At 39.8% G+C, this 25,336-nt stretch overlaps 1 protein-coding gene across 1 annotated transcript in view; it reads left to right on the plus strand.

Moving 5' to 3' along the window:
• Positions 1-25,336, plus strand: part of LOC119729753 (unconventional myosin-Va-like) — a 69,458-nt gene that overhangs the window by 35,065 nt on the left and 9,057 nt on the right. The window contains 16 exon segments of the mRNA XM_038202480.1: positions 2,738-2,962; positions 9,231-9,324; positions 9,696-9,967; positions 11,737-11,913; positions 12,646-12,688; positions 12,691-12,808; positions 13,412-13,588; positions 16,145-16,246; positions 18,946-18,984; positions 20,828-20,948; positions 21,531-21,608; positions 22,014-22,116; positions 22,687-22,863; positions 23,454-23,605; positions 23,926-24,015; positions 24,625-24,775. Coding sequence (XP_038058408.1) covers positions 2,738-2,962; positions 9,231-9,324; positions 9,696-9,967; positions 11,737-11,913; positions 12,646-12,688; positions 12,691-12,808; positions 13,412-13,588; positions 16,145-16,246; positions 18,946-18,984; positions 20,828-20,948; positions 21,531-21,608; positions 22,014-22,116; positions 22,687-22,863; positions 23,454-23,605; positions 23,926-24,015; positions 24,625-24,775 — 2,119 coding nt within the window.

The raw sequence follows: 25,336 nt of genomic DNA on the forward strand, positions 1-25,336 counted from the left end.
CTCAATTCAGAAGTTTTTTTTCAAACATTGTGTGTCTTCCCTTTCATTCCTAGTAGCATTTCATCTGACATTCTTCAAAGTTTTTTTTTTTGCCGAAGAGCCAGTAAAATTGTAGTCATCCATGAACTGAAAATTAATTTGACAAGTCATCAACTCTGCCAGACAGCAAAATTATTTAGAAGTCCTTATAATAGTTATGTATTACCCCCCCTAGCCACACCCCTTTTGGAAATCTTTTGTTGAATCTGTTGTCAAAATTCATCAACTGCTTACAAGATTATTAATACAAGAGTTGTGTTTACTGTAGGACTTTACGTGTTACATGTTTATAAACAAAATTGACTTTGAAAGAATGAATCAGGTGGGTCCTCTTACACCCCAAGTTAAACCCTATCTCAACCACCACCCCTTCCCTAGTATTAAATCAAGCTCCCTTCATATCTGGAGCCCGTTTATAAAAAAGAACAACCGATGGCAAGTATCAGACGTGGCCGTGATGCCCGGACTAAGCACCTCCATTTCTCCACGTAATCTAACCATGAGTGAATTAGTCACCTCATTTCCTGGCCCGGGATAAGAATGATCACGAGTGTGGAGAGAGAGTCTCTCTGGGCCGAGCCCGACCTATGGAACCGAAACTATCGAAGACCTTAATGCCATACGCTCCATATTAAAGCTTTCAGCAGACAATGATGAGGAAAAAAGAGATCCAGGGAGTTGACGCACTAAGTGAAGACGATGAGTGTTTGGTTTTCAATATTCTCAGAGCTTGGATTACTTGTAGAGTGACGAACTGTTGCGATGAGTTTATCCAGAGGTCATCTTGTCTGTCGGACAATGACGACATCGTGAAACTTTAAGGAGACGTTAGTTCCTCCCAAGAGGTGCGATTCGGGGGTAATACGGTAACTTTCAGCACGCCTTTTGTTGTGTGAGAACAACGATAAGATGCCGCCTGTAATGCAAGCCATACTGAGACTGCCAACACGTTCTTAGAGATTCGTGCTAGCGGAGTTCATCGGAGAATGGGGATAGTTCTTTGACACACTTCCCTATCTTGAGCTGTCTACATCCTTTAGATTCTTAGAAGAAGCTATCAACTGAAGGTGGATTTAACAAAGGAGATACTGGTATGCTGCTGGAATTAATGGATGGATGTAGTTTTACAACCGTGAACAACACAATCTGCATAAATTCCTCTGGGTGTTTTGTGTTAAGATCAACATTTGAAGGAGTGGAGAAACTGTGCCCTTTAACCAGGACCTCTCTTCCAGGAATTTTGTGAGTTTGAAACCAAAACATTTCGGGCACTGCACCGAACGGAAAGAAAAACTTTGCTGAAACACATTTGCTTGGACACGTGTGGTTTCTGTTGCTGCGATGACAAATAAAATGTTATCGCAGTGAAAACTTCCTCATATCAGTTTCGTAGCCAGCAAAGACAATAGAGAATGTTGTTGCAATCCTGTGACCTGAATTCTGTTCTGCTTTAGTTCTGATCAAAATCACAATTCATAAAGTGATTCTCTACCAGAATCTTGACATTGTATACCTTGATTCTTTTGGAAGTGAGTGAAGACACTTCGCGAGCTTCATTTCAAATTAATGGACTTTGTGTCAACCTTAGTAACAATCGAAGGCCTTGTCTTTTACCAGCACAACCGCAAAGTGAAAGTCGGTGTTCTAGTGTCAGCACATCAGTCCTGTTCCAGTCTTGTCCCTAGGCAAACTTGTTGTCACAGATTAACATTGAGATCGTCTACAGAAGCCAGACGACGTATTGATCATTGACTCCATTTCCAACGAGCTTGAGAAAGTAACACTGTTCTTCTGCAACTTCACCTCTACACCTACATACACAATTTTTATGCACTTGAAGTGTAGAACTGAAAGTCAGCCGAAGATTGGAAATGTTGCTCCCAACATGTGAAATTTCTGTTTAACACCACACTGGATTTATATTAATCCTCCTTGGACTCTTCAAAACCTTCACTTGTGCACCCTTCTAACATCGAATGAAACCGTTTGTTCATATGTACATTGAGTGTTTTCTTGATGAGCGACTTCTTGAGGAGTGAAGATCTTCCAATTCTGTCAGAGCTTGTGGATTTTTACTGACTTTCTTAACGGTTGTTTATCATGAGTCGTTTCAAGTACTCTCGGTATTCGGGTCTCCGGGGTGACCCGGTCAAACTAAGAGTGCTCTTCTTTGAGGTAAGACTAATTTTTTTTTTTTTTTTTTTAAAGTACAACATTCTTATCAGTTTGCTGTTCTTGTTTATAGAGAGTCCGTCAATCTAGTGTCTTCTGGATATTACTTCAGTCTCATACTAGTTTTTTTTTCTGATCTTTTCCGTCTGCTTTGTCCATTATCCTTTTTCTGAGAAATGAAATAAAAATATGAGTGTTTTTAATATTGCGACTTGCCCTTGATTTGCTTTATTCTTTTTAGCATTGTATACCGAGTACGTTTGACAGCTTGCAAAAAAAGTTCCAAGCTTGCCAAGCTTGCTTGGGTGGGGCTAGAACCCAGGACCTTCCACTTACTAGTGCAGATGGCGAACCACCGAACCACCATGCCGAGTCAGCTGGCTTGTTCAAAAATGATACAGTGACATGAACCATATATATTTATTTATAGTAGCCCATATATTTTTCCTCCCAATCTTTCTGTCTGAAATAAAAAAACCAAAATTAAACAGTTTTATTTCATTTTATTTTCCGTTTTTTTTTGTAGACCAAAGAGAAAAAGGAGAGAGACGACCAAGAAACCACGATTGAGAAGCTGCGCAGCCAGGTCAAGTCCATGGAGCACACCCAGGCAGAGTCGGTCTCTCTGGCCAAGAGGGTCGCCGAGCTGGAGCAGGAGAATGCCAGGCTACGCCAGGAGCTGGAGCAGACCGTCTTGGAGAAGAACGCACTCAATGAGGAGATGGGACGGGTCCTGCAGGAACACAAAGAGGTGAGTCTAGGGTGCCGAGTGAGTTAGTTTGGGTTTTTTTGCGGAGGAAAGTTTTATTGCTAGCGGGAGAGGCCTTTTTTGAAGTGCGGTTACAGGAAATACCAGTACATTGTAAGTCAGTGCGTAAAAACTGTGCATTACCGGCATTTGTAACAATGAACTGATGAATAACTGTAAGATGCCAACTTGAAGGATGTCAACCATGACGTCAAAAAGAAGCATCTTTCAGGCACAATGCTTGGTGGCGCGCCTTGTTGTGAATCGTTTGTATTGCAAGTCTTGCCTGACTGATATTGGATCACTGATCAAGTTGTGGTATACCAAATCCTGTTTGGAATACAGCTTGGGTACCGGTGAATTTTCAGCCACCAATTCAAGGCAGCATATTGGTCATCTGTCGTGTTTTATCAAGAAAGCTAATTCCATCTGTCATATCACTTTGACAAACATACGGTAGTTGCTAAAATGTCTCAGAAAGGAGTAAATCTTCAAATCCATTCATCCAATCAAAACTTCAGACCAGACATTTGTTCCATTTCTTTTAAGGGAAAAAAGCTGCACAAATTGAACTTTAAAAGCATTTTATTATAACGCAATCTTTTTTGCGATTATCCAGACATATTTTTATTTGCATGTATGTCATTTCCCATTGTAAGTGTAGTGTTTTTTTGGTTATTAGCTCTTTCACAGATTTAGCTCACTAATGTCAATTCCTTTCATATCTTTGCAGAATCATTCTTATCATTTGCACAATCGATACAAATTCATTGTTCAAAAATTGCTCGTTGGCTCTTTCAAATAGAAAAGACTGTAGTGAAAAGCTGTGTGTCTGTGACATATTTGTTAATATTTATTTTTTTAGTCTGGAAATTTGAAATTGTTTTTCAACATTTTTTTTATAGTTACAGCTTGCAAATGTGCAAAATGACAGCAGAGTTCAGGGACATTTTAAGCTGTTGGTCTTACAAAACCAGCTTATCTACATTATAAGATTATCCAAAATTACCCTAATGTCTGAAGTAAAACCTAAAAAAAAAAAAGAGTTCACCTTTATAAAACTGCATGTCACGATGTCAGTGAGATTTGTCTAAGGTTAAACGTTACGGGGAGTGGATATGATTCATGTGCCCTGTTATCTACTGACTGATCTCGTGTCCCAGGGGGTTCCATGTGGTTAGAAGCACTGCCTATAAAATGATCAAGGTTTCATATAATTTAACATGTTGATAGACCATAAGCACACATTTTTTTAAGGGGGGGGGGGGGGGGATGGGGACTAGGCATTTTTTTGGGGGGGGGGGGGGTTGATATCACAAGTAGACACAATGTGATGTCAGATTTTAAACCCCTAAAAATGAATGTCATTTTCCCACTGTCTTTGGTTTCTTGTTTAATAAGCCATGTTGCCGTGCTCTTAGCTTTCCACTAGTGATTCTAGAACTGCAAGATTTTGCCTGCGTACCTCTCTCGTGCCATATTTCTATCTGGCTTGTTGAGACTGCTGTGGAGATGTTTCTTGCTACTGTTGATGCAATACAACCCTCATAAACCCACCCTATCTCAACCTACCCTTACTCCACCCAGTTCAACCCAAACAATCCCTCTTGGCCACTTGATTCAGAACCAATCTATCCCAGCCAAACCCTTGCCAATCTAGCCAAACCAACTAACTTAATTCGAACCATCATCACTATCTTCCTACTCTGTAAATTCCTTCTTTTTTTCCCCTTTTTTTTTAGCTTCATATTCTTTCCCTTCTCTGTGTATCCTTCACCTCATGTGGGTGTTTGTGGGGGACTGGGATGGGCAAAATCGATACAAAAAGAGAATACAAATAATAATTATTAAACCCCGACCCCAACTACATGTAAGTGCCCTCATCTCACAGCTTTGCACCCAACACAGCCTAGCCCAGCCAACCCAACCCGACCCATCCCAGTTCTACTCAATCCAACCCAGCCTAGCCCAACTTAACACAACACAACCCAACTCAAACCAGCCCAGCCTAGCCCAACTTAACACAACACAACCCAACTCAAACCAGCCCAGTTCTACCCAACCCATCACAGCACATCACAACCCGACACAACCCAGCCCAACACAACCAAGCCCAACACAACCAAGCCCAACACGACCCAACCCAACCCGACCCAACCCGACCCAACCCAGCCTAACCCAGCCCAACCTAGCCCAGCCCAGCCCAACCAAATACAACCCAACCCAAGACAACCCAACTCAACCCTTCCCATCCCAGTCCAACCCAACCAAACTCAACCCATCCCAACCAACTTACCAACCCATGTCTAAACCAATTCAAACCTACATAACCAAGCACAGCCCAGTCAAGCCCATCCAAACCCACCTCATCCCAACTCAGCCCAACCCCACCCAACCCTAACTCAGTCTTATCCAAACTATTCAAATCAAAAGTATACCCAGCCCGCCCAACGGTCATGAACTTCAACCCAGTACCACCCTATACCAACTATGCACTCTCAATGCTTTGTACCCAGCACAACCCAACTCAACCCATTGCAGTACCTTCTAAACCCATTACTGACCCAACACTTTCCCATTGCCTTGATGATGGGCCACTAACCCACTTGATGTTTGTTGATTCTTCTCTGGCAGGCTGTCAAACAATTTCTCAAGGTAAATATACCCTTTGCATGATAAACAAGAAAGGGGGAAAAAAAAAAAGTCATGCAATAATTGCATCATGGAGCTTCACGGTTGAAGTTTGTGGCTTCATCCTAAGAGTTTGTCCAGGCAACAATTTAGTTTCCTTTTTTTTTAAAAAGAGACATCTAGCTCACAAGCTTGTATTGCAAACTTTGCTGCTTCCGATTTATTTCAGAATGGGCTGTCTTGATGCTTATCATCATCATTGCTTATCATTTTTTTGGAATGGTTGACTTGAAGATGATTGCTGTCACATGTGGTTGGCATTGCTTTCTAAATTTGCTTCACGTTAAGATCAGTTCATCATCTTAATTGGCTGCTCTTGCGAAGCTATGATTGCCTGAGGAATGAGAATTTTGGTCAAAATACGAGTTTTAAACACAGTTGTGTCAAAGGATTGGACATGGATATGGAAGGGGGGGGGTCAGCTGGTCAGCCAATTGACCACGGACTGATTCAGAGTGTGTCAGAACCAGACATGGCCCGCAGGGTAAAGCAGAGGGCATTGCAGTGATTACACCCCGAATTATGGAGACCCTAATTACCTCCTAATAGGTCGTCTGTAAATTGGTTAAGCCCACCAGGAAAGGGGCGGATTAATTGATTGATTGACTGTTGCATTGTGGGCCAGTAGTAGCCTTGTCCGTAAAGGGTTGTGCCAGGGTCAGAGGGTAGCTTCAGGCTTATTGAGATTATGTAGACAGTAACAAAAAAACGCAAGTGGGACTTCATGGGATTTTGATATCATCCCGGATATCAATTTCACATTCACATGTAAGCAAACTAAAGCTGAGTTTGATTTTGCACATCAAAACTTTTTTCATGGTAAGGAGGTTTCATAGGTTTGCCTACTTAGAGAATGCTGCTGAGCAATTTCACATTTGTGTCAAGCAATCTAAAGCTGAGAACTAGTTACACATCTGTCTGCGCTAACCGAAAATCTACTCATGTTAAGCAAGTTTGTGCGCTTGGCAAGTGTTTTAACTCAGGCCATGCTCATCATAACTCATGATTGGATCAGGGGTTTATGCTGGAACATTCACCCCTTGGAGCCCCTTTTGTTGAGCTCAACAAACATTGTTCTTTTAACCCTTTGGGGCACAGGGCAGTCGCTAGCTACCGTCCAAGAAACTTTTTTTATCTGTGCATCTAATCCGAGTAATTTACGCACCAAAGGGTTAAATGTGGATATTGAATTGAGCCCCATCATTCATGATACATGGGTAGGAAAGTATGCATTACGTCAAAGTTTGATACCTCACAGGGAAGATAATGTGAATTCAATTCTGTCAAGGAAGTGGCATCTGTTAGTTAAGTCGCTCACGACTTCCTTGAAAGCTGATCCCTATAATTGGGCAACTTGTATGTATTTCGTTGGAATATGAATTCAGTTGGGTAATGTTGAAAGTCACAGTGAAACTACAATCGTTGACGTCATGAAACATGCTTGCTTTCGATATTTGCAAGCTTTTGTAAGCAAGAAATGCTCCGGCTAGCACAGTGTCACTTCTGGTTGCGGAATTTCATTGTGTCTCACCAATAAGATTCCATCACTTTACACGAGGAGACAGTAAACTAGTTTACTCCTTCTTGCCATATATGATGCCTTATTCAAATCAGTTAAATGCAGATGACGGCAAATTGCAGATATGGCTTCATTTCTTATTTCTGGCTGGCCATATGTTTCATTTTTTTTGGCTGCTTTGCCTCTACTCTCCTATTTTTCATTTGGTAGCATGTTGGCATGGTTCATTTTTAAAGATTTTTGTTATATTTAATTGAAATTGTAATTTGGAGATTGAAAACATGTTAAACCCTATCTGAGTGGTTTGGGGAAATGAGATCACTGAAGTCATGCGACAGTTGTTTCTTGACAAATTTGTTTGACTTTGGTTTCTTGGATAACAGAGTTACATGTAATTGTATGCTTGATAAAAATCAGTATCTTGTTTTGTTCAATGACTAATACAGAAAATGAAATGTTAGTCTGAATGATAACACATTATCCAGGCCATGAACCTTCTCCTGTCTTCTGTAGCTCGATTCATGTGACAGTTTATGCATACTTAACTAAACCATCATTTACATACCCACAAAGTCTTACATAAAAGTTATATTGTATATCTAGTAAACAAAATAATGTGTGGTGCTTGTAGTGCTTTCAATTAAAGGTAGATGTGGGTCTCAAAGCACTTCACAATTATTACCCCGGTTCAACAGGCCATGAGACCACTTTTCTGCAGCCGAGATCAGTGCAATCTGGTCCCTATCCTTACAGATACCCATTTATACTCCTGGGTAAAGAGAGGCAATTGTAGTGAAGTGTCTTGCCCAAGAACACAAGCACCATGTTCTCCATTAGGGTTTGAGCCCACGTACCATGGCACCTGAGTCGAACACCGTAACCAATGGAACACATCACTCTAGTAGTAGCTCAGCCCTTGTATTTCTAGATGTTCTGATCGCCAATTTACACACAGCAGTTTTTAGCTTCCTTTCCTACCCCCTTGGGTACTTTGGGAGGGGAAGTCTCTCACACTCTCGTCCTGTCTGTGACTTTTCACCTTGTCCTTCTTCCTTCCCCTCGGAAATTTTGTTTCTGTCTGAGGAAATTTTACCCTAGATAAATGCTCCTTTTTTTAAACTCTGGCTCATTTTAGTGGGCTAGTGTCTAAATTTGCTGTGACTTTTGGGGCACTGGCTTTACATTCAGCACATGCACGGGACCATGGGGTAGTTGGGAAAGGAAGGGGTTGGTCGAGTTCACTTAGGGTAAAGTCTATGTATGGACTCTACGTATGCACAAAAGAGGGCGCCAAACTGTGCTGTGGTTGAGTCCATCACAACTCTTCCCAAGTCTGCACAAGTCTTCACAATGCCATCACTAGTCAATCACAAGTCCAACACAAGTCCATCATAAGTCATCCAGTCTCAAGTCTCATTCAGTCACAAGCTATTCGAGTGAATTGTTGACAAAGACATTTTTTTTGTTATTTTCATCCCCTCTTGCTTCATGTGAGCAGACTTTTGACCTGACGTGTGAATTAATTGCGACCGGAATTGTGATAGACTCTCAGGCACAGTGAAATGGTGTGAAGGACATTTAGCTGGTTCCCACACGCTGTTCACCATTTATAAATCCTACGGCTACCAGCATGCACAGAGCAACATAGCACGTAGTGGATTTTCTATGTTGTTTTCTTTTTCAAATTTCAGCTTTTTTGGGGGGCACAGAGCATCTTTCACTTTGAAATAAATTTAAATTCTTACAATAGATGATTAATTTCACCAGGGGTTCAATCAAAAACCTTGTTGTGGAGGATGTCGTAGTATGAAACACTCAAAACCCTATTTATATTTATTGCAATTGGGGACTGTTATTGCTCCATGTCAATAACCTTTCACCACTGCTTCTGAAACAAACTAAAACCACATTCCTCAAGTTTAGTTTCTGATTGGATTCAGTTTCCCTTTTTGTGATTCAAATAAAAAAAATAGTATATGTTTCTAGGAGAAATCCGATGTAAAGATCTTACTTGCTGTTTCTTAAGTAGACATCTTGGGTTTTTTTGTTTCCGTCTTACAGGAGAAAGACAAACAAGAAGCAGAGAGCGAGAAGCTGAGGAAAGACCTGCAGGAGAAAGAGAATCAGTACAAGGAATTGGAGGAAAGCTCGGAAGGTAAGAAAGGAGGCGGAGCTGGCATAAATAGAGGCGGAGCTCGCATAAATGGGGGCGGAGCTCGCATAAATAGGCCTATCTGTTAAGTCCGCCCTGTACTATTTTGGCCAATCAGAGCACTTACGAAGTGACCAAATGTCTGACAAAAGTTTGACACATGCATAACAAGCGGGGGCATATCAACAAAGGGAGGAGGTGGTTTCCCCCCCCCCCCTCCCACCTGCATAACTAAAAGAGGTGGGGGGGAAGGGAGGGGGTTAGCTGTGCATGATGATATGCTGAATGAGATCTCTGCACACAATCTTGTTATTTGACTTGTGATGGACTAAACTAACACTCTCTTATTTTTTTTTTTTTGCTCCTCCTTCCAGAGCGAGTCAAGAAGGAGGTGGAAGCCGCCCAGGAGGAGATCCTCAAGGAGCTGGCCGAGGAGAAAACCCGGCACCAGAAACTCCTCCAGGATTACTCCAGGATGGAGCAACGCTGCGACAACCTTAAGGAGGACCTCGAGGCCGCCCAGAACCCTCCCCAGCAGTTCATGCAGCACGTCAGGACGGACAGCAGCGAGGGCGGGGAGTCTGGCTACGGCACGCTGTCCACCACTCAGGTGGAGGACGTGGAGAACGTGGAGGATGAAATACAGGTAATGTCGGCTGACTGGTCATGGAAATATCTTAGTTCTTAATTATGTTCAAGAGCAAACTGTGTAATGTTCACGTATAAAATACTTGCTTGAGAGAGAATGTTCACCTCACAAATGCTTTTAGTTGTCAGGTGGACTTCTTAATTTTCGTGTATCCGATCATCATTCTTCACACTGTGCTATTCTCAAGAGTGTTTCTGAGAACAAATGACTGAACATGTTCTGTCATCAGATAGTTGTATGGTGCAAATCAATGCAGTCAATGCCTTGTGACAGCATGTAAATTTTAATCTTAGGTCCTGCTCTTCACCGACATAAACATAAGCTTGTGAAATTCTTAGTTGGGTCAAGTGTTGTGAGACTGCTATCTTGAACAAAACAAAAAAATCTGAGGATAGCATTTGAGTTCTTAGTTCTTGGTTTGGTTGCTGCTTCAGTGAGCAAATTCTAAAGCAACAGACCTGTATGTCATCATCTCTCGATGGATGTCATTTATAAAGTCTTAAATCTCAGGAAGGATGACCTATGCTTTGCTCAGCACTGACATTCAAGACGCCCCGCAAGGGGAGGAAGAAAATCATTAAGAAATGCTTCGATTTAGAAGCAAACATCGCAAACCGCGGAACAATTCGGAGTCAAGCCCACGTGAGGAAGGAAAGTGCAAACATGATGCATACGTGTCGAGCTTAAGCAGGATTTCAGGTCTTAGCACAGGATGGGTGTTGGGGAAAGATGTGTGATGAAGTCAGTCTTAAGTCAATCCATCTGGGCTTGGTTTGAAACTTTTGAGCAAAGTTTTATCAAGCACCATCTACTCTTCCCACACGGAGCCCATACATGTACAGGTAGTTAGTGTCAATGACCCCTCAACTGAATCATCCCTAGTTGGACTACCGGTCAACCTTTATTTCTAAAAGCTCACGGTCCTGGCTTCTTGCTGTGATATGACCTTCTTTTGAAATTGCAAATTCTGTAAGCTAAGTTTTGACTTAAGCTCCTCAAAACTGCTTTGGCACAGACATGGTGAGCTAAGTATGAGTGTCTGCACTTTATTGTCATGAGGCGGTTAAACAACACTTATAAAAAGTACCTACAGTATTTAAAAGTGTCTGCTGTTGCAAGCTGCAAGTTGTTGATTACATTAACTATATAGCCCCTCCCAGACCCTTCAAAATATTTCAGGAGACTTTCAGGATTAACTTTGATGTGCCAAAGAAAATACCACCAGTCTTTAACACAGTTGTGGATTGGTGGAAGATTCGTGAAAGGTCTTTGGAAATTATGCTAGGGAAAAAGATGCGAAGGGAGTGAGGGATTGAGGATAGTCGTGGATCACATTGGGCCAATTGACACAAACCCTGCCACACGCAGCACAGCGTAACAGTGTAAAAGTCTGTGGGACCTTGTGGCATTGGGCCATCGATACCAGTGCATTACCTGCCAATTCTGTGACAGTGGGAACTAATTCCATTAAACAGTTCCTCTGTTGTATCCTGTTGCATTTGAAGACCACAGACTCTGAGGCAGTTAGGTCTTTGGAATTTCACCAGTTGGATCTCTTTACACTGGGCAGGCTCCATTTTGAATGAGTGTTGCAAGTTGTCACATTGGGCAGGGTTCCAGGAAAAAATTGAGTTTGCATCGGAATTACTTGGCTACGACTGGATATAACACGTTGGTCTATGCATGTTTGATTTAATTCGGACACTGCCCTTCCCCTGGAGGGTTAGCTTTAAGCAAGTGTTTTGATGAGGTGCGGCTTTTTTCAGGAGCAGGGTCAGGAGAAAGCCAGCATGGACATGAACGTCTTCCTGAAGCTGCAGCAGAGGGTGCGAGACCTGGAAAAGGAGAAGCGACAATTCCAGGTCAAGCTGGAGAAGAGCCAGTCCGACTCCAAGACGCGGAAAAGCACCATGGAAGGGGACCTGGACGCCTCCCATGCTGAGGTAGGATCATCATGAGAATCCCAGGCTGATTTCACTGAACTGCTATAGACAAATTCGGCAAACAAAATTAGAAGCCAATTAGAAGCTCCTTAAGACCAATAGGGCTACCAATTGCTCGCGGAAGTGGTTCCATCTAAAAATTACTTCTAATTTGTTTTTGCTGAATTATTCTATAGACCAGGGCCCAATTTTATAGCTTTGCTAACCACAGAATTCTACAGGTACAATCACCTTTCTGTGCTACATAGCGCTAGCAAAAAATGAATTATGTGCCAAATCTTAATTACAGGTCGTACACATGCACATAAGCCAAATTTCATAACCAACCTGTGAAGTAGGCTAACCATAAGCACAGAATTATCTGCTACAGTAAGGGGGAATTTTATTTTTCTATTAAAAGGCAAGCGGAGCCATGCAGTTATGACATGCACTGGTGACATTGTCTATGAGCAGTAAACATTTTACTTGAAACAAAATTTGCTTAGCAAAAACAGGTTACCAACTGAAATCTAAAACTGCTCAGAATATGTGGGTTGAAAAGAAATGATCACCACTTTGATTTGTTAAGTAACAGGTTAATTGTTTTAAGAATAATAAGAAAACAATGCATGATGGTGTTCATGCTGATCAATTGGCTCATGGTGTTTAGGGGGTGCCATTTCAAGACAGTTATAGTATCCTCAGTTCATTCCTTAATTTATCTTATCTTTCAAATATTGTCTGCGTTTGCAGTTAATCTCCTACAAGGATGAGAACATGATGCTCAAGAAAGACCTGGGTCATTGCGACAGGCCCTCCAGAGTGATTCACCGGAGGATGACATGTTGAAGGTTCTGACCAATCAGGTGTCGGCGCTGGGCGACGAGAACCACAAACACAGGCAGGAGATCCTGAGGTGAGTCCAGATGAAACGGAGGACAAAATTATTACAAAGATTGCCCAAAAATGAGGAGAAACCACCAAGATAAACGTTCTGTAAACAGTACAAATCACTCCATTGAAAACCTTCAATCACCTTTACTCATTGCTGCTCACACAGTAGAGCATGTAAGTTGACCTCAAAAACCTGCGACATTTTACGAAAATACAGCACATCCGCGCACCATGTATGCCATCTACAAAGTGTGTAACGTCTGGGGTTTTTTTGGTTGCTTTTATTTATGTGTCCTGACTGGGCCCATCCAATCGAGGAAATAAATGAGGACTTCAAAACAAATAAAAGCATCACAATGTACAACATATTGCAAAAATTGCGAATTGATGACTATTATAATAAAAATTGTTGACTTCAACTTCCGTTCAATCGATCACGCATATTACAATTAGGTGAATTCTTAACGCAATTCAAAGCGTGAACCACTACACGAAACCCACAGACTCTTAGTCAAGTTGTCTATGCAATTTAAGTAACAACATGGCCACAAAAAAAATCATCTTTTCTCCAAAACTCAATAGAAAACTTTGCCTGATTGGACAATTGTGGTGTCTCGCCTCACAGGTTAAAGACAGAACTGACCAATCAGCAACGCCGATGGGAGAACCGGTACAACGGGGAGGACTCCCCCGACAGCGGTGTCAGTAAGGAGAGAGAAAACCTCATACAAGAAGAGATTGCCTCGCTGAAGGATGACGACAACTTGGATGTCGCCTACAAATCACTGAAGATGACAAACCAGTAAGTAGACATCTCCTTGTTTATTTTAACTCAGGATGCAATCCTCACTACATCTTACTTTAAATTCAAGAAATAGCCTTTTCTGGCATAGCGTCTAACATTCCTGAAATTAGAGTAAAAACTTTTGGAGGACATTTATCTGATGTCCGGGAATCTTTTAGGGCAGTGACAAGAAATTTCTTCTTGAATTAAGAAAACTCCTTTGGCTTCAAACAATATGTGGCATTTCGTGGGTATGGTGGACAAACATTTGGCGCCATACCCTCAACATAGGGAATTGTATCGGTTATGCAGTAATTGTAATGCAGTGTTGTTTATTGGATGGTAAAAATGCATGCAAACCAGTTAGATTAGCGCTTTCACTTCAAGTCTGGTTCCCCGCCTCGCCAATTAAACTCTAAGATACAACCAGTGGAAAATCTTGGAAAAATTGGCTCACTCGTTGAAGTCTTAAAGTTGGATTTTCTTAAAGGGTGAAAACAATTTTCATTGACACTGCATAATACTGCCCGCAAGTCTGGTCCAAATTTGACCTACTCCAACAAACATTGTAGCGGATATGTATGTTATATGTAACAACTTTCACTGACTGGTTCATTGCTACACCTGTTAATGTGTGTATCTCGTCTGATAACATAAAATAACACAAATTAAAAAAAGGTTGAGGGTCTTACGTTTAACACTAAGATTGTTTTCCATACGTCTGGGTTCTGTTCGTGCCTCATTCCTATTTACTTGTATGACGATATTTGTTAAGTTTGTAAACTGGTACAAATGTTACTTGTTTCCGTTTCCGTAAGTACTCTGAATGAAAACAAAACAAAAAAAATAAGTAAACAAGATAATAATGTTGCAGAATATTGCTGTGAGTGTGAAAGAAACCAAAAAAGGGCCAGACATGCAACAGAAATAGTTCATATCATTGTGTGTGTTGCTTGCTGACGGAATAATATTGGGTTTTTTTATATGTATGGTAGCCAAATGTGTGCATACTTTTGTGTTTGCTTTTTTTTCACTTTTTGCCTTCCAGTGTGGACAGACTTATACTCATGTACTTAGGACAGAATTTCAGATTTCAAATTTTTGGAGCCTACTCCCGATCTCAAACAAATCTAAAGTCATTTTGATGGGCATTGTTAATTTCTAAATGTAATATGATTAGTGGAATTTAGTTGCCATTATATGGCAAAACGGTGCAGTGTTTGGATTCTGTTAGACCCTCCCTTCCTCCTACTGTTCTTGCCCCGCCCCCTCCTCAACCCAATGGCAGTACTTACTTTTCCGACCAACTTTGATATAAAATCATCAGAGTTTCAGTCACTCACTCTAAGTGATCTTTCTTTGGTCAGTCAGCTTGGACAATAAACATCCAAAGTCTCCCCTCCCCACCCCGAAAAAAAATTAATAACTTTAAAGGGAACTGTAATCTCTGAACTTCAATCACAGAATACTCCTTTTTTTTTACATACCAACATTTGCATAACTGCTTTCCGTTCCTTTGTTGTTGTTTTTTGGTCAAAATTTGATTTCTACTCGTACTTGACATTTCATGGGATAGTTGGTTTGGTTTCATTTAAAGCTTACATGTACATAGTGCATTCCTGAGTGCTGTTATTTTACATGTGTGTCAACTTGGCCGGCAATGTATCCAGTGCAACTCTCAAGTGTTTAGTTAATTAACAAGAAACGTTTGCCTACCGGTATATTTACATATTAAACCCGAAGAAACTTTAACAATTAACCTATGGATTGATGGTTGTATGGGCTCCATGTGTGACTACTTGTTAACATTGGTGAGCAGAGGATAGTTACTGACAGAAGATGTGAGATTAAACTAGAACTGCAAGCATGCTTGCAAAGAGTGCTGGAAAATGTTCATGAAAATTTGAACCTATTCACCTTGTACATTGTTAGTACATAGATGTGCACATGTGGTTTCCCCCTACTAAAAAAAAACCAGTCCACTAAGAAGAACGTTTACCTTTGCAGATGGATCAAAATCATTATCGAAGACCCAGTCAAATACAAATCTGTTTGAAAAGTAAAGCAAATTTTCCAACAAGCAAAGCCTGATATTTATTTCCGTCAGAGGCTTGGCAATGTCTGCCCATGGATCCAACTTTAAAGTGTGTGTAAGACATGTACATGTACAAGCACGGAGCATGTAGTTCTTAACACACAGAAATAATTTTAAGTCTTTCATGATGGCTTCTTTTTTTTGCCATAGTATGAATTTCAAAGGATTTTTACAAAGTTTGTTTAAAGAAACATTTAACATAAGAAGTTCCCTTAATTCCCAAGTCAGTGTTTTACTACCAGGTTAATTCAGCTTCATTTACATATATGTCACACCAAATCTGACCAATCACAGGCTTGCATGTCAAACAACTCCAAACCCACCCCCACAAACTCAAAAACAACCCAGAACCCAATCCCATTGTTCACCCATGCTTTTTGTTGTTATTATTTCCCCCAACACCCCCCCCCCCCTTTTTTTCTCCTCCACCCTATTCTTTGTCGCCGACCGTTTTTGTGTATATCTCCGCCTTCTCCCAGTCTGTTTGCTGCCCTCACTGCCAGCCAGACTAGTTTGCGCGACACGGTCTCAAAGTACGGCAGTCTGGCCGAAAATCACAATGACCTTCTGGTGGGCAAAATGTGAGTAAATACCCCCCTGTCCCCGTTCCTGTCTGCCTCATGCCTGTCAGATTGTGTTTCTTCTTTTAGTTTGTTTTTAATCTATGGAAAAAATAGCTTGGGTTTAAGCTCATCTGAGATACTTAGCCTGGTCACTGAATGTGCATAGTTTCTCTTGTCATTTATTAGCATCTTGATGTGGATAGCACAACATCATTCCATTCATGGTCACATATGTCTGATTGCTTTGGGGAGAAAAAAATAACTTGAGATCACATACAAGTGCTGATTTATTGTGTGATCACTTCATTTTTCAATGTGGTGCAGTTCTACATGGTAGTGGGGGGGTAGTTCCTTTAACTCCACTTGGCCACACACCACAAAAAACGCCTTTTTTAGTCCCCCCCCCCCCCCCCCTCAAAAAAAAAAATGAATAAGAGAATTGTTTTTTTGGTGAGTAAAATTTTGCTAATAATGACCAACATTTTACAAATATGTAAAAAATTTGTAAAGCTGTCAAATTTGGTCTGTGTTTTGAAACAAACAAAATCTGGGGGTTTTTGTAGTTTATTTATTTCATAATTTGATCTCAAGTTTTGGGTTTTTGGGGATTAACTAAAGATTTTCAGTTCAGAACTGCACCTACATGCGTACTTCCACCAAAATAGTCACCCCAATTCAAGGTCGGCAAATACATGTATAGTCTTGCACTCTGGTTCACATCGGGAAACGGGTCATTTGCTTTTGAAATCTCACTCCTTACAAAAACAAAGACTGTAGTTTTGATCATTCGTACTTTGTGTTTGGTTTTCCTGCACAGTGCTTCACTCATGCATTCGGCACGACCAATTAATATCTCTTCTAATCATGCATCTTGCCTGTATCATTCAAAAATACTCCTATAAAAATAATCAGTCCCCTGAAAAACAGTACCCAGGAGTCCCCTTTTACAAGTTCCCATCAATTTTTAAAATATAAACTCAGATCACATTTTCAATTTCAATGTGGTGTCATTATGTACCAAAAGTGTGCTTTACTCTCCCTGTTGCGTCCCCCTCCCCCATCCCTAATCCTCTACCAATGTTAATCCCTCCTTTTTGAAGTCTCAAACCATCTAGACTAATCCTCACATATATGCATTTTGTATTAATCTTTTTTCTCAAGACAAAGCTTGTTCCATATTTTCGTTGGCCTCTGAATGAATACTAATACATAAAGCTTGTTGTATAGATTTTAAGGGATATAAAAAAAACGAATTTTTAAAATTCTGCCGAGCAAAAAATTGAATATCATTTTTTTAAACTGGTGTGGGACGAACCCTTCATGGAAAGCACTGTAGTTGTGGGAATGACATAATAAAATTAAGATTTCATAATTAATTCTACAAAATTGTCAAAATAGAGAAACAAACTGGAGGATACTAGCTCATGTACTTCCATTCCAATTCTGGTACAAAATACACGACATTTGCTATTGTCTTGTAGCATCAGCATGTCATCTGCATATCATTTGCATATTTGCATGTCGGGCAACTGGTTCCCTGTTTGGCATACTAGTGATAGTGCTTTTTCACCGGTTCCACCATAAACCAAATGCCATATAGATAATAATGGCAGCTCGGCTGACTGACCAAAGATAGAAGCTAGAAACTCTAACACTGTGCATGCTGCATATTAAGAAAGATCTCCCTACCCATCGTGTATTAATGCATTTTGCTTGGATTTTTGTAATTTTTATCTTATTCCAAATTCATACATACTTACGTTTGCTCTTCGCAAATGTTGTAGATTGATACAATGTTTTATTTTCTATATGGTACATTGTAGTTGAGAATGTTTTGATGCATGTATTGAATGAAGTAAGTTGCGAATCTGATTTTTTGTTTCCAAAAAACTTTTGTTCCAAAATCAAGTGGAATATTCCTTTTACTCCAATTAAAATTCAGATATTTTGGAATGCTTCTTCCACTGAAACTTGCTGCAAATGAAAATCAAAGAGTACTTAAGAACTTTTCTAAAGGTTGACTTTTATTCTTGTCTGTTTCAAGCATGCAATGGGGATTGTTGTCGGTTGGGGGTAGGCTGGGGTTGAAGTTGGGGTTGGGATAATATTGTTATTCATACATGTAGTTATGCTTGACAAAATGTGTATGATTGTCGCACCTTCCATTGTTATCCATTGTTATAAATTAGAATGGCCTGACTCAGTGGTGCACCCAGGATTTGGCTGGGGGGTAGGGCTCACAATTTTTGTTTCAATTTTTTTAGAAGTTTGAATGTTGTTTTTTAAATGGACTATTTTGACGTTGGTGGTGCCATTTACAGCCCTATTATACTGCTCGAAAATAGGCCACATATGCTACATATCACTATGGTTAAATCGTGGGACTAAAAAAATGACCCCCCCCCCCCCAAAAAAAAAAAAATTGGACCCCCTTCTGGGGGCTTGAGCCCCACCCCCAGTGTGGCACTTGCATGACTTTTGTTTACCTGAGCAGATTGTCTCAACGGCTCTGCAAATTTGAGTGCACCCAAAAGATTTTGTAGTTTCATTATCAAGTTTGGAAATTTGGAACTACCATAAAATATCAATAATAGAACAAACTTTTCTAGAAAATTAGCATCAAAATACATTTATATGCTTTCACCATTTTGTCTGGATGTTTTGTGGATTTTTTCTTCAAATCCCAAGTTCTTTTTGACTTTCGTAATTTATTTTAGGTCAAACCCACCAGGTACTTCAGAAACAAGACGGTCTGAGTATGTATCTTGAAAACGGAAGACGTTTCCGTCAATGTGCACCTCCACACATGACACCAATTATGTTAATTAACATGACATAAATAAATTAATTAAATAATTATAATAATTAATTATAAACTCATCATATATTTAATCTTTACTATGAAGTAACATGACTACAGGAACATAACATGTTTACAAAACAAAATATACATGCCCCCCCCCCCCTCCCCGAGTAATCTAAACCCTTTACAGTTTGACAGAGTTTGAAATTAATTATAATTAATTGAATAATTAACTATAAACACATCATATTTAATCTTAACTAATACAAAATGAAGTTACTGGACCGTTCAGGAACCTAACATTTTTATGAAACAAAATATATTTGCCCCCAGTAATCTAAACCCTTGACAGTTTGACAGAGTTTGAAATTGATACATAACAACAACAAATAACAATAACAACAAATGCATGGTCCTGTCTTTCAAAAATAATACTGCCCACAATTATGTGTAACCTTTCTGAACTTGTGAAAACTATTTTTTAGACAAGATTTAACTTATGTTACTGTGGAACTCATTAGATAAAATACATGACAGTATATATGTAATTGTCAGAATTTTTGGAAACGTTTAAAGAAATACCATTGAACAAAATCAATAAAAACAATTTACCAATGTTTGTTAGGATTCCTTTCCGTATTTCAACAGAATTTCTTTTAGAAATTTTAGGCCTTGGCATTACAAGTTTTGATCCTTCATAGATAAAATTTTTCAAAACTTCCATATTTCAGACATCCTTATTCCTTTACTAACCCTGATGTAAAATTGTTCCGATTTTCCATCTGTGCCACTTCATTCTGTATTCCTAATCTATTAACAACATCGATCTGGCCTGGACCCGATTTCGTGGAACTGCTAAGTGGCGAATACTTCTAAGCAAATTACCCATGCTTAGCAAGAAACAGGGTAACTGTACACTCATAAGGCCCCCTTCAATGGAGAAGCCATTGTGAATGCTATTGTACAAAGCAACTGTCCCGTGATGGATTATCTGAACAATAGCTAGCACAATGCTTTCGCCATTGAAGGGGGCCTTCATGATTTGACAGCGTGGTCTGTAGCAGTAGATACTACGGGACAGTGAGTGTTGCTGCTAAGCTGGTTTTACTCAGCAATTTTTAATATTTTTTTGTGTGCTGAGTACAATTTCGCACTAAAATTTGGTCCTTGTGATTCATGAACACCTATTTCTAACTTTTAACAAATGTAGACTCAACCTAAACAGATTTTCCTGACTTTTTTTCTTTCACAACTATTTCTCTGCTTTTTATACACCACGGATTTCTAAATCCAACAATATCAAATAGGTAAAAGTTTGTATTGGGTTTTGTTGAACTCAAACCATCTACTAGAGATCTTTTGATTAAATGATTGAAATCGACCAGAACAAAAATGTCAGGCCTCTTAAAATTATTGTCTCAAAGAATTATGGAAATCCAGTCTACTTACCTTTTTTTTGTTTGCATGATTTGCATACGTAGCTCATACAGCACTCTGTCTAGTTTCCCAGCACTTGCACAAAACCATACATTAAATGGGTGGCAGTTTATGCTTTCACAGTTAACATTTTGACGCCAGACTAATACATGTATGTGTTTTACCTGCATGTTTGAACTGTAGATGTAGTTGCACTGAAATCGCACACATTGCACAATGTTGTAAAATTATATTTTAGTAATGAATATACTGGATAATAACATTTCTTAAAACGCATTTTTGTATGAAAACTGAAGTATATATTTGTTTCTTGCACAATGTTTTGAACGTTTTCTGTCATAATTTGTCCCGACTCACAGAATTTTAGAGAAAGAAATTCAGGCACTGAAGAAGAACCACGAAAATGAGGTCAAGCAGTTGAAGGAAGCGTTGGAAAGTCTGAAGAAGGATAACGACAGACAACAAGAGATTATTGGACAGGTTGGCATTTTCGCCTTTTTGGGTTTTTTTTGGGGGGGGGTGGTTATGCAAAAATAACTTAAACAAAGTGAGGGGCAAGGTGAAATCCTGTTTAAGTAATTGATTTAAGTAGTTTTTTTACACATTATTTCAAACAAAAGGAAAGTTTTGATGTTATTTCACCAGTCTTTATTCAGCCAAATTGTGTCAGTATTTTTTTTTTATATTTTCTAGTTTGCAAAGCTTTCCTTTGTCATTGGTCACCTCTTTAAAAAAAAATCCAGATAATTCTGGTTCCAAAATTATGTGTGAGAGCCTGCCGTTTGTTTGGAGGTGTACATATAGGATAGTGCAAGAAGATATTTGCCAGCTATGATTTTTTACGACAGTTTTAGAATCTCACTGCTTCAGTTGAAATCTTTGGATTGTAATTTCTGTAACTTTCTGTCCGACATGTCCAAGTAAAAGTGTTGACTTTGAGCCGTGTTCAACAGCTCAGTAAATAAATTTGATGTTTGTTGTGCCTCCCTGAGCAATTTGTCTTGAAGGAAGATTGAAAGTATCAATGTTTAATTGTTATCTTCATCTATTTTTTTTTGACAGAGTCTTAAGATGACACCAGAGGCTCGCATTAACCAGACAGTCCAGCATGAAATATCAAGGCTGACCAATGAAAACCTGGTGAACAATCCATGATTTCTCAATTTTCTTTCTTGTTCCCTTTTATTGTACGTTCCAAAGACTGTCTCAGCTACCTGGGGAGTGTACAGCTCCACGCTGCCATTACGGCGCAAAGCAGTTAAAATCAACCACATTAACCATCTCTGCCCTCACAGGTACCCATTTACTCTTGGGTGGGGAGAAGCAATGAGTGACAGACCTTGCCCAAGGGCACACGCACCATAGCCGCAGGCTGGACTCGAACCCACAACCTGCAGAATTACCGGCAGACCACGAGTTCAATGCTCCAGACCTCGAGACTGCTTATTCAACTGTACACCTCTCATAGCCTTTTCTTTTGTAAAATATTTGATGGTTCAGAGGAATGTTATTTGACAAAAAAATGTTATTATTTTATTTCACTAGGATCTTCTTGAGCAGATCGATTATCTGGAGAAGCAGGTGAAGAAACTCAAGAGGCAACTCAAGGTGGCCTACAGGAAGGTCACTAGCACCTTAGAGTCATCAGGTATGCATTCTTATCCTCTTGGCTTAATGGAACCTGTGCATCACGTGTAGAGGGCAGTAGACAGCCTACCTACTAGTCTGAACATATCTAGTGTCATTGGTAGATTGATCTAAGACTTGGTGTGGGTTGGGGGGGGGGGTAAAACAAGTTAATAGATCACACAAGTATGAATAGGGTACTGTATTCTACTTGACTTGTAAGTGTCCTAGAGATGCAGTTGAGTCCATCAAGAGTCCATTGCAAGTCCAGTCACAAGTAACAGTGGATGAACAATAAAGGAATGCCTTTGTAAAAGCTCCTCTGAATAGCTTGTGAGTTGAATTGGGACTGGAGGACTTGTGATGGACTTGTAGGGACTTGTGATGGACTCGCTGTTCATTTGATTTATGTCTCTGTGTATATAGTGCTTTTCTAATTACACTTTGCCTTTTATCTACAAGATTGTACACATTGTAAAGAATGGTAGCATTAAAATAAACGCACTAAATAAAAAAGAATTAAAAGTTGTCTTGCGCTATTGTCAATTGTTTCATCTTAGGAATGGTTTGTGTTTTTGTTTTCTTCCCTCAGCTACCCCAACGTCACTAAGCGAAACAACCATTTCGTCGCACTATTCTGCGCCGCCCAACCTCAGCGACACAACACAGATAGCGCCGGCCAACGTGAGGATGAAAGAACGCGAGATCCTGGGAATGCTGGAGTACAGGCAGGAGGACGACGTTAAGATCATTAAGACCATCATCATAGGTCAGTGTGAGATGTCATGTTGTCTTATTGATTAACCCTAACAGAACTCAACCCATCAAACTCCAACAGCATGTTTTGTTGGAATCTGTCGGGATGGGTACAGTACCCCTAAACTGACAGTCTTTTACATTGGGTTGGCACACCTCCAGAATCAGTCAGAAATATGTGTGTACAGTTTCCCATATGGTGTTGGAATTCGCCAGGTATGGTTCCTAGTAAATCATGCTAGGGAGTTAGGTTAATGTTGATACATTGTGTGAATGCATTGCAGGATGATACATTGTTATTAGTGTGACCCTCAGCACAGAACCAATCGGAAGTTGCACAGCCGTATGTTGAGATATAGTCTGTAATACATTGTACAGGCCAAATTTTTTTTTGAAATTTAAGCATTCACTTTCAGTGAAGTTAATTTGTAAATTTCCTAAGGAGTTCATTTGGGAAACTTTCAACCACAAATTTCTCTATTTTTTTTCAACTTTCCAAGGCATAAGTACATAACATATCCACCACTAGTTGATCAAAGATCATCAATTAAACTTACAAGTACAATTATTAAGGAAGCGATTTTCAAATCTTGTCTCCTCCAGACTTCCATCCCAAGAATGCGGAGAGTCATCTACCCGGCTTACCGGCTTACATGATCTTCATGTGCATACGTCACGCTGACGATATCAACGACGATCGGAAGGTCAAAGCGCTTCTCACGGGAGTGATCAACGGCATCAAGAAGACCGTCAAAGTAAGTGCAAATGAACGTTGTATTAAATTTGGGGGTGGGGGGAATCCAGCTGCTGGCCATATGTTGTGTCCTTGGGCAAGCCTCTTCACCCTCACGTGCCTCTCTGCACCAAGGAGTATATGGGTCCCAGCATTAGCTGGGGAGTAACCTGCGATGGACTAGCATCCCATCCAGGGGGAACATTATTTAAATTGACTTAAAGTTTTAACATTAAATGCAATATTTCTTGCAAGGCATGTTTATGCTCTATACTTCATATTTAAAAATTAACGTTCAATGTATTTGTTTAAGTTGGTGTTTTATCATCTTTATTTCGGCAGAAACACTTTGAGGACTTTGAGTATGTGTCCTTCTGGCTGACAAACACGATTCGGTTGATGCACACACTCAAGCAGTACAGCGGTGAAGAGGTGAGTACAAAGCAATGCTGTAGTCAGGGTGCCAGACCAAGACTAAAAACAGAACTTACAAAGTAGAATGTAAGTGCACTTCAGTCCATCAGAGTACCAAAGAGATACGGATTCAATCTTTTCAAAGAAATGTTTGTAATTGCAATGCTTAAGCAATTTTTAAATTTTTTTTTTATAAATATGTCGGTGAAGGGCAAAAGCCAAAGTGGAATTTATGTCACCCCGCCGCAAATTCTATCTTTTGAATTGTTTGGTTGCGGTGCCCACTGCTATATCAGATTGGAATTAGCCAGCATACCCCTGCAGACTCAATGGTTCAATGGTAAGACGTCTTCACAAGTATTGAAGGAGGAGGTTGTGGGTTTGAACAACACTGAGTATACAGTGTTTATAAAAAGAAAAATTAAAATATGTCAATGAAGGGAAAACCAAATATTAAATCTGCAAAAATTGGTAACCACACCAAATGTTATGCAGTGTTTATATCTTGTGACTGGTTGTCTACAGGATTTTTCCGTAGCACTTGAATTTACGAAACAATTTTATGGAAAGAATTCAAGCATCGTTTTGACCTTGTATCTGTTTTTTTGTTGAAATTGTCCTTCCCAGAACCTCTCCAGTCAGAACACACACCGGCAGAACGAGCACTGTCTTCGGAACTTTGACCTGTCGGAGTACCGTCAGGTCATGAACGATCTCGGAGTTCACATCTACCAAATGCTTGTCCACATCATTGAGAACAAGCTACAGCCGATGATTGGTAAGCCGGATCAAAATTGTGGTCAAATAATTCTAAGTGTTTTGGTTTTCCAATTCAGACATTGGCTAAACGTGAAGAAATGGCAGTGATTATTGATAAGTCTTTTGAAAATGAAAATTGCCACATGTGGTACAAAACCAGGCGAGAGTTTGAAAACTTAAAATTCACACCAGATGACTGTTTTAGTCTGATAACTTAAATATGGTTTGCTAAAACTTACACCCATGAATAGAAAGTGAACAAATTCATCAAATATAATGCTTTGCAGAAATATAATCCAGTATTTGAACATTTAGAAGCAAAACAAATTCATCCACGTATTCAAAACATTTTCAAATTTTAGGAACAATGTACTGGTCCCTACTTACGAACATGATATAATATGTTTGTTTTCATACTCATTTGTCAGGATTTTTTTTACTTTCATGAAATTAACTTTAAGCACAGGTCCAGCCATGCTTCAGAGTAAGAGTACGTAATGCAATCCATGATTCAAAATTGCTCTTTTTATTCTTTGCTAAACTTCCCTTGGTCTTGCCGCCGCTGTCCCCCCTCCCCCCC

This window comes from Patiria miniata, unplaced genomic scaffold (assembly GCF_015706575.1).
Source record: "Patiria miniata isolate m_02_andy unplaced genomic scaffold, ASM1570657v1 HiC_scaffold_21, whole genome shotgun sequence".
Classification (NCBI taxonomy): Eukaryota; Metazoa; Echinodermata; class Asteroidea; order Valvatida; family Asterinidae; genus Patiria; species Patiria miniata.